This window comes from Chanos chanos, chromosome 4 (genome assembly GCF_902362185.1).
Source record: "Chanos chanos chromosome 4, fChaCha1.1, whole genome shotgun sequence".
Taxonomy (NCBI): domain Eukaryota; kingdom Metazoa; phylum Chordata; class Actinopteri; order Gonorynchiformes; family Chanidae; genus Chanos; species Chanos chanos.
The window spans coordinates 15903744-15913883 of NC_044498.1; the positions used below are offsets into that span (position 1 = coordinate 15903744).

The 10140-nt window shown below is 42.5% G+C and overlaps 1 protein-coding gene across 1 annotated transcript in view; it reads left to right on the forward strand.

Moving 5' to 3' along the window:
- rev3l (REV3 like, DNA directed polymerase zeta catalytic subunit) overlaps positions 1-10036 on the forward strand; it is a 36715-nt gene extending 26679 nt beyond the window's left edge. Inside the window, exons 14-32 of the mRNA XM_030772122.1 lie at positions 20-942; positions 1262-1350; positions 1536-1661; positions 2076-2268; positions 2353-2464; positions 2705-2820; positions 3032-3150; positions 3459-3577; positions 3823-3964; positions 4467-4711; positions 4916-5024; positions 5241-5447; positions 5620-5729; positions 6123-6237; positions 6325-6462; positions 6744-6934; positions 7729-7975; positions 8828-9043; positions 9505-10036. Coding sequence (XP_030627982.1) covers positions 20-942; positions 1262-1350; positions 1536-1661; positions 2076-2268; positions 2353-2464; positions 2705-2820; positions 3032-3150; positions 3459-3577; positions 3823-3964; positions 4467-4711; positions 4916-5024; positions 5241-5447; positions 5620-5729; positions 6123-6237; positions 6325-6462; positions 6744-6934; positions 7729-7975; positions 8828-9043; positions 9505-9645 — 3658 coding nt within the window. The 3' untranslated portion in view covers positions 9646-10036. The remainder of the gene's footprint in view (positions 1-19; positions 943-1261; positions 1351-1535; positions 1662-2075; positions 2269-2352; positions 2465-2704; positions 2821-3031; positions 3151-3458; positions 3578-3822; positions 3965-4466; positions 4712-4915; positions 5025-5240; positions 5448-5619; positions 5730-6122; positions 6238-6324; positions 6463-6743; positions 6935-7728; positions 7976-8827; positions 9044-9504) is intronic.
- Positions 10037-10140: the final 104 nt, after the last annotated feature.

Here is a 10140-nt window from a genome sequence, read left to right on the forward strand (position 1 = left end):
TTTGTTTTTGTCCCCTCAGAGAGATTGGTGGGCGAAAGTTAACCTTGGAAACCAGGGTAGCAACAGAGTTGCCTGAGTTTAATGGGGATTTGTCTTTGGAAGGCCTGCAGTTCTGGAAAACTGCATTTGCTGCTATGACGCGTCAAAGTTCCTCCCCAGCCCATGGACCTGAAGTCTCAAAATCTGTGAAGGATCTAGCAGATTTGAGCCCATCCTCTACCAGAGATCAGAAAGTGGTACTGTTGCCATGTCGGACTCCACCCAGTAGGGAGCGAGTACAGCTTTGGCTTCAAGCAAAGAAACAGTTTGAGTGCCTTCAGAAAGATAGGAAACGTGCTTGTGGTCAAGAGTCAGAGGAGCTGAACCAAGTCAAAGTAAAGTCAACTGACAAGAAGTTGCCTCAGGGGACGAAGTCAGAAAAGCATCATGTCTCAGTTCTCTTAGAGAGGGAGAATGACAGGGTTGAGCAGGCCTTAGCCTTACAGACTACTAAAAGGGAAGGCTTGGATCTTTCCATTCACATATCCCCTGTTGAGGCTGAAGTATCTATATCTAGCTGTAAAGACTCGAAATGTGTTCTGGATACAAATGCCCGGGAACAGGAAAAAGAGGACAGCTTGCTTGATAATTCCATCTCTCCAGATTCACCCATTTTGCCGCCATGGCAGCAAACTGCACATCAAAGCCCCACTTGCATAATTCAGAATGTGGAGAGAGGGGGACTGGATGTGGAATCTGTATCTCCTTGTCTTGATGAATCTAATAATCCACCCTCACCCGAAAACAGGCATCCAAAGGACTTCCTTAGCCCATCTCCTTTCTCAAGTAAGGCCCAGGATAGAAACAGTTTGAGCCCCTACCTGCTGCACAGCACACCTGTCGCTAGAAGAAGGAAAAGCAAAGGTGAACCTTGCTCTGACTACAGCCCTCCTGCTCTGGAAGGTACTTAATCCCATTGTTCATGTGCTCAGAACAACCATCACCCAGCTTTTCTTCCTTAAAAATAATGTCCTCTTCTATTAGTAAGAATGTCATCTTTTTTTCAGTAATGGGCACTTTTTTAAGCACGAAGTGTGGAATTTTAATCGTGGCCATTAAAGATGGCATAATTGGTTAACCAAGCACAGTGCAACTGTTAGTCTGTGATAGTAATTTATTTAATTAAATTTAATAGAAAGACATCCTCTGCATACAATTGCTTCCCGGCACTGATTTTTTTCACTTCACAAAAAACTTCTCTTTTTCTCTTTTTTTTTCACAGACACGGAGCCCAGATCTCAGAGACTTCTGCAGAGGAGGGGAAGCAACACGGATACATTACGGAGAGTACTCTTGACCACTCAGATGAAGGTCAGGTCTATGACTATCATTCTTTTATATCTACAGCTCTTAGCCTGAAATATAAAATGATTAGTCATATTTTATTGACAACCTATAAATGTGATAATTCACACTTCCCTTGTTGGGTCTACATGTTCAGTGTATAACTCAGTTTTATTAACCACAAATTTTATAATCTATATCTTCTCTCACAGAATCAATTCACCACTTTGAATGTTCCTAAGAAAGACAACTCACAGATTGAGGGTCCATCTATCTGTAACTCGTATGGCTTCAAAATTAGCATGCAGAACCTCCAGGAAGCTAAATCTCTGCATGAGGTGAGACTGCTCACTCAAACTATAATCTCAGCACGACTGTATTGTGTTAATAGACACTGTGGTAGCACCATGCTGCACTCACATAGTTTGTGAGCTATTAAAGACAATGGGTTCATCTTGTGAGTTGCATTAGAAATTGTGATCAGTTTTGTTGTTGTTGTTTTCATATTCTGTAAGCTGGGTTAATGTACACTTTTTTAAACATCAATCTCTCGATTTCTGTTAATTCATCATAGGCACCTGCACAAGTTAGAAAGTACAATGAGAGTGATAAGTGAAGATAGTTTTTATTTTTTATGTGTGTGATAAGATTGGACCCACTGAGCTAAAGAATAGATTCTGCTTTGGAATCTCTGCCAGTGATGTGGGTGTTGGAGTGATCAGTGTCCTCTAAACTCTGTCAATGCTCTACAGGTGCAGTACTTAACTCTGATGAGTATGGAGCTTCATGCACGGACACGCCGAGACCTGGAGCCTGACCCAGAATTTGACCCAATATGTGCCTTATTCTATTGCCTCAGTTCTGATGCACCCTTGCCTGACTCTGACAAGACCCAGCTGACGGGTGCTATTGTGGTCGATAAAGACTGTCGTGCTTTGGGTCAAGGTGTGCTGTTCTCTTCTTGTGTGTACAATAGCAGTTGTATTCCTGTAACAATGAGAAGTCTTACTAAAGCTCTGTTGTTTGCAGCTTCTGGAAACACAGCACCCCTGTTAGTTAGGTCAGGGGTGTCTGGACTGAAGGTCACTTACACCATAGATGAAAAGGAGCTTTTCCAGGAAGTTGTTAACATAATGAGGAAGTGAGTATTCATTGTGAATTGAATGGTTTAAGCACTAGTGAAAGACTGTGGTGTTATTCAGTGTCAACGGTTCAGAGTCAAATAAATGAATAATTCCAAAATATTAACATTCAGTTGATTGAACAGCCATTAATGATTGTTGGCCATAGCGATACCCAGTTGTACAATCTGTCATATGCTAAAAACTGTGTACCTGTATGATAATCATCTGTGCTGAAACATACTGCTTTCTCTGAAAAGGTTTGACCCAGACATCCTGGTTGGGTATGAGGTTCAGATGCGTTCCTGGGGCTACCTATTACAGCGGGCGTCCACCCTCGGTGTCGACCTGTGCCAACAGCTCTCACGTGTGCCAGGTAAGAACACATTTAGCCTTTGTTCACTTTGCAGTAGATAAACAGTAAACATACACTGATGCATAACTGAGCTCTTCCTCCACAACAATGATGCGCTGTATATTTAGTCTGTCTACGGTAGGCGTTCCAGATAAAACTGAAGATTATCCTTCTTTTTGCCTCTTGTCCATGGATGACAGTAAAAACTTTTGATGGTTAATCCTTTCCTCAGGCGATTCAAAGGAAAACAGCTTTGCTGCAGAGAGAGATGAGTATGGTGCTGAAACGATGACAGAGATCCATATTGTGGGGCGCATTGTCCTCAACCTGTGGAGAATTATGAAAACACAGGTACATAACCTCTGCTCACATCAGTGACTCACACAGTATCATGATGTTTGGTATATTTGTGTCACATGACCGAGTTTATGATGTGATATTTTATTCATTCCTTAAAATATTTACCACTGCCTTTCTCATATACAGTGCATCCAATGTCCATGTGTAACCTTAAATCCTGACTTTTACATTCTTTTTTTGTTGTCCTGTGTTTTCAGTCAGCATTTTTTTAAACTGATAGTTTGAACAGGTCATATTTTGAGTAAAGCAGATGTTTTTTGTTTGTTTGTTTGTTTTTCATGATGTTGCCTTTTTTTTAGGCTGCGTTGAACAACTACAGCTTTGAGAATGTGGTTTTCCACCTCCTGCACCAGCGTTTTCCTCTCTACAGTCCCCGTACATTATCTGACTGGTTTGATCACAGCACACACTTGCACAGGTAGGGATGTCGGGATAACTGTCACTATAAAGTCTGTATGCTGAGAGCAAGAGCAGTCATAGAAAGGCTAACACCCTGAATCTCAAAGACGCTATTAACACACTAGCAAATTGTCTACAATTATTTTGTTCTTAATGATCAAATAGTCTTCTAATATCATGGCCCTGGACTGAACACATTCCAGAACAGCCATGTGGCAGATCATGCTTTTGTCTTTTCATTGTTCTTTTATTTGGCTCTTCAAGGTGGAAAGTGGTAGATCACTACATCAGCCGTGCTTGTAGCACAATACAGCTTCTCCAGCAGCAGGACATCATTGGCAGAACAAGTGAACTCGCCCGAGTGTTTGGGATCCAGTTTTATCATGTGCTTACAAGGGGATCACAGGTCAGGCTTAAATGATGACGTTCACTTTATTTTAATTAACTGCTTTAACACACTTGGAGATTTGGGTCTTGACTGTAAGTAGTAGCTTTGGGTGCATACAGTTGTATATTCAAATGACATATTAACAAGACTATAGTAAAATAAAACAGTTTCTTTAAGAGCAATGAGATTGTCAGGCAGCGGATTGTTGTTTCAGAGGGTCATGCCAGAACTTGCCTCTGGTTTTGGTGTCTCGATAAAACCTCACCTCTTCCTCCCCCCTGTGGTGAGCTGCTGGATGCACTGATTTAAGTTAAAAAAAAAAAAAAAAGTACAGGAAGGACAATGAAATGGAAACATGGGGTTGAACAGAGACCACATTGGTGTTCACATGTAAAGCAACCACTTCACAAAGTTTCACAGCTCTCTCACTTTCACAGTCTCTCTCTGTATCTCTCCCTCTCTCTCTCTGTTTCTCTCCTTGTTTTTTCACTGGTCTTCTTCTTTTGTTCTTCTCTTGTAGTACCGTGTGGAGTCCATGATGCTTAGGATAGCCAAGCCCATGAACTACATCCCTGTGACCCCCAGCATTCAGCAGCGAACCCAGCAGAGAGCACCTCAGTGCATTCCTCTCATCATGGAGCCTGAATCACGCTTCTACAGCAACTCTGTCATTGTGCTAGACTTCCAGTCCCTTTATCCCTCTATTGTCATTGCCTACAATTACTGCTTCTCCACCTGCCTGGGCCATGTGGAGAACCTGGGAACGTAAGGATAACTAAACTCCTCCTCTGTCGCTTTTTATTTCTCTTTTGTTTCTTTTAACAATGAACAGTTTGCACAAATTATACTTCATCTTATATTTACAAAGAACTATGTGTCTAAGCTTATTGTATGTTGTGCCTCAAGCAGTGAATGATCTTCTCCTTTGCTGTTTAACTCTCTCTCTTACTACTTGTTGTTGCCTTTCAGATCTGACGAGTTTAGGTTTGGCTGCACATCTCTCAGAGTTCCTCCAGAGCTCCTCCATCAGCTCCGCAATGACATCACTGTGTCTCCTAATGGCATAGCCTTTGTCAAGGTTATTTACAGCTCTTTTTGATTTTTACACAGAGACCATTGCAAGAAGCATGTAGTTAACCCAGTCTGAAATGCAAATATTCATGTCACTGAAAAAAAGGAAAGAAAGACACCAGACCCTGTTTTTCATTCATGAAGTAAGTGTAGATGTTTCTGTTGTCACTTGTATGCTAAGCTGCTTATGTGTTTTTGGGCCATTTTTCATGTGTCTGTGCAGCCGTCTGTGCGGAAAGGGGTACTGCCAAGCATGTTGGAAGAGATCCTGAAGACCAGAATCATGATCAAGCAGTCCATGAAAGCCTACAAGAACGACAAGGCACTCATGCGTTTACTGGATGCTCGACAGCTCGGACTTAAGCTCATTGCCAATGTCACGTTTGGCTACACGTCGGCCAACTTCTCTGGCCGAATGCCTAGTGTGGAGGTGAGGGGCTCTGGCTGGTCCTCTGATGATTAAACGTAAAGTCCATCACAATATGTTTGCTTTTTCAGTGTCATCTGTTCTCTTCATAGACTTTAAGACTTCAGTGATCCTACGTTGCCATGACCTGGGTCACAAATGTCCGATTGTTTCCTTTTTTTTTTTCCCGGTCTAGGTTGGAGATAGCATTGTCCACAAAGCCAGGGAGACGCTAGAAAGAGCCATAAAGCTGGTAAACGACACAAAGAAATGGGGCGCGCGTGTGGTCTACGGGGACACAGACAGGTAAATACTGTTCAGCAGTGTTAAACGGATTATTTGTGACTAATTACTTAATTCATTACTCAGTACAGATTAATTAATACATTTCTACTGACAGACAAAAATTCTGATTATGGTGTGTATTTTTTGTGAGCACATACCCGCAAGCCTCGGTAGAGTATTTTGAGGAAACTAGACACGAGATAGGGTTTGTACTTGTCAAGACTGACGTTGAGAACGAGGTGTTAAGTAAAGGGAAACGACAGACATGACAATCATGAGGAAAATTATTGTAATGGTTCTGAACGTAAATTTGTACCAGAGTGATGAGTAGTCGCAGAACCATTGCTGTTTTAAGGCATCAAATATCATTTGCTGCTTGAAGACTAATTTTGTTTCTCTCTTTCTCTTCAACAGTATGTTTGTCCTGCTAAAGGGGGCCACTAAAGAGCAAGCTTTTAAGATTGGCAACGAGATTGCCGAGGCGGTAACAGCCACCAACCCCAAACCAGTCAAACTCAAGTTTGAGAAGGTAGAGTAAGGTTTTTTTCAGTAATATGTTTGCCAATGCGTATTTGGTGTTAATAGTGTGTTTGTGTGTGTGTGTGTGTGTTTTCAGGTGTATCTGCCTTGCGTCCTGCAGACAAAGAAACGTTATGTGGGTTACATGTATGAGAGTCTTGACCAGAAGGACCCTGTGTTTGATGCCAAGGGGATAGAGACCGTGCGCAGAGATGGCTGCCCTGCTGTTTCCAAGGTAACAAGCGTTTTCAATTTCAGTTTTTTTTCTCTACTCATGGTTACGATACATCTAGCCAGGGCAAGGCTTCAGCTGTCAATCAAATAGAAGTTCTGTGCTCTTAATCTTAAATTTACACTTGCTAAATGTCTTCTTAGTCACTGACAACTATGACATCTCACTCCTGACATTCCATTATTTCACGCTGTGACGTTTTGGCCAATCCAAAGAAGAAAAAAATAAATCGTAGTCCAGGGTGCGTGAATATGTTGTGACATATACCGATTTTCATTGCACAGATTCTAGAACGCTCCATTAAGCTGCTTTTTGAGACACGGGACATAAGTCAGGTGAAGCAGTATATCCAGAGGCAGTGTATGAAGATCGTGGAGGCCAAAGCCAGCATGCAGGATTTGACCTTTGCCAAGGAGTACAGAGGAAGCGGCTCGTACAGACCAGGGGCCTGCGTTCCAGCCCTGGAGCTCACCAGGTACATACCAACACCAGGTGTAGTCCGCATGTGGGTCTGTATGTGTGCATGTTTGAATAAGGGTGTCTGTTCAGCAGGGTGAGATTATAGTATATACGACGTGAATATATTTCATTTTTGATGGTGTGTGTGTGTATATATAGCGTGTTAAGCATGAGCGTGTGCTTAGAAATCCATTCTGACTGAATCACTTTACTGATTCCCCACAATGCATATTGTCTGCGCTCCCTACCAATGTGGTCTCAGCGTACTGTACCTGAGACTGTTGCTTAGCAACAAGGCCATTAATGGGTGGAAAATTTTTATTTCAGAAACAATGTTGGGAGAAATTCATAGTTGGTTTCATGCAGAATACAAATGCAATGGGGGGGGGGGGGGTATAAACTAAGAAGAATAAACATTCATCTCTTTTCAAACAAATGTTTTGTATAATAAGATTACTAAAATACGCCTTGGTGTCTTCTAACAGTGTGGTTTATCACATTTCTGTTGCAGTCAAATCTCTGTCGATATCAGTATCTCTACTCTTTCCCCAAAGAAATGGTATTTGAAGACCCAGCAGAGCAGTGGTTCTCAGCACCAGTTCTATAAACCTCCTGCTCTGCATGTCTCTGTTTTAACCCTCACTTGAATTATCACAGCTGATTGAACTAATCACGGGTTTGATGATTAGTGGATCAGTGGAATCGGGATTGCTAGTGCTGGGCTGAAACAAAGATATGTAAGGCAGGGGATCCCCAAGACTTGAGTAAAGAAAAAATCACTGCAATAGAATCTCTTATTCGTTCCCTCAGGCGTATGACGGCATATGACCGCCGTTTGGAGCCTCGCGTGGGCGAGAGGGTGCCCTACGTCATCGTCTATGGAAGGCCTGGCCTGCCACTCATCCAGCTGGTTCGTCGGCCGATGGAGGTGCTACAGGACCCCAGTCTCCGTCTCAACACCACTTATTACATCACCAAGCAGATCCTACCTCCACTGGCTCGCATCTTTAACCTCATTGGTGTGGATGTGTTCAGCTGGTATCAGGAGCTGCCCAGGGTAAGAGCCCAAGCAGATTATGCCCCTGGTCAGGAATAATCTGACTGCTGGCACCACCAGTATATCCATAGTCTGTCCGAGCTACTTATTAGTGGGCTGAAACAAACCAGCAATTTTTTTCCCATAGATCATAGCTGGTCCCCTGACCGTACCCTCTTAATATGCACTGGCTTTTAAAAGGTTTCAGAAGGTACTGTATTGCTCTAGGCAATCGTAGAGCACAATTCAAGTGAAACAGAACACATGCTGTTTGAGTTAGTTCTACAGTTTGTCATTTCACTTTATGAAACACTGATGCCACCTGGTGGTAAACTTTTTAAAACATCGAGCAGACTGAGAGTCTCCATTTTGTCCTCTGTGGTCTGCTGAGTTGTGTGTATGTATACTTTTGAGTTTGTTTGTAACAAGAAAAAAAAAGCTTGATATTTGAGTGGATCAGAAGATGGTCATAAAATCTGTTGCATAAATGCCAAACAACTGAATTGGAATTGATCCACTCTGTTAACATACTTGAGAACACTCACTGTGGGTGTTCATAACAGTCATTATTCAGCTCTGCATGAGTAGAAACTGGTTTGAACAGGGGCACCCAAATCCAGTCCAGGAGACGTGGTATGTTATAGAGTGGCTTGCAGCTGTGGTCTCTAAAGGGCTGAAAGTCACACATATTTACCAGGTAAAAGCAGCTTCTAAGTAATGCTGCAAGAGGGCCACAGTACTCTAGGGCTGGATGCAGGGACCTCTGGAGTAGTTTTACAGTGGGTTTTGAATTCAGCAGCTTTGTTTAGTTTCCTCTGACAAATCTAGGCTGTAGTCTGTATGTCTAAGCATTGTGTCTCTGTTCCAATCCAGGTTCAGAAGGCTTCGTGTTCAGCTGTGGTCGGAGGGGATGAACCGGGGAGGAAAGGCACGATATCTCAGTATTTTACTACCCTTCACTGCCCAGTGTGTGACGAGCTAACGCAGCTGGGTGTGTGTGATCGCTGCCGGGCCGAGCCCCAGCGCGTGGTGGTCACGCTAAATCAGGACCTACGGCAGTGGGAGAGCCAACAAGACCAGTTACTGAAGGTGAGGACACTGGGGACAGAGGACTGTAATCTTGGCACTGATATTTACCTAACTGGTTATGAAACACACAAGTGCCAGTTCAGGGATAAGGCTTTACTTTTTTCTCATACACCAAAATACTGAGGAGATTCATTTTCCTCTGTAATTACTTTTCTCTTCTCTGTGTACTGCCTCCCCTTTTATCTGTCCTGCACTAGAAGTGGCTTAAGAGATGGTCACATGTCGTAAATATCCTACACCTAGTCATGCCTAATGGCTTAGTAAAATGTGTGTGAGTAGCACCAAGTCATCAGAGTCTGGGCAGACAGGATCGAACCTTTTCAGAATGACTGGTTTTTCGTTTTGTTTTTTTTGTTTTTTTGTTGTTGTTCTTTTTAATGCGCTTTATGAATGTTTTTTTTTTTGTTTTTTTTTTTGTGCAGCACTGATTTAACATCTCTGACACTCCGGTGTTTGTTCAGATTTGCAGGAGCTGCAGTGGCAGTGCAGAGAGACAAGTGCCGTGCGTTTCCCTTGACTGTCCGGTTCTGTACAAACTGTCACGGGTCAACAGACAACTCTCCAAGGCCCCTTACCTCCGTCAGCTCTTGGAGCAATTCTGACCAACCCGGGCGCTTCGATACTTTGGTGCTAATTGCTGTTCAACTCTTTGGTTCAGCTAGTGTTTGTGTATCCTCGATTTGAGTCCTGTTGCTGATTGTCATATATAAGTATTTCTATGAGCTCTTGGGTGAGCTGTTTTTCTTTTTATCCCATTTGCTGCATCATCATGGTTCGCTGCTATGGTCTGTGAGTGAGCCTGTTTTCTTCCCAGACTATTCATTTGTTGATAACTACACCTACATCTTAAAGAGACAGCATTATATTGTATCCAGTCTGATCCAAAATGAGGACTGTAATTAAATTTCATATGCGCTGTAGCAATTTATAAACATTCAAGTCTGACAATAATTTCTATAGACTTCTCATGAACTCCGAGTCCTAACAGTTGACTCTGAAGTTGGCGAACATACCACTGTAATTTGGTGTTTTTTATACTGGAACAACCTTTTGTAAATAGTCCTTGTATAGCATCGAAATTCTCAATGTATGTCACC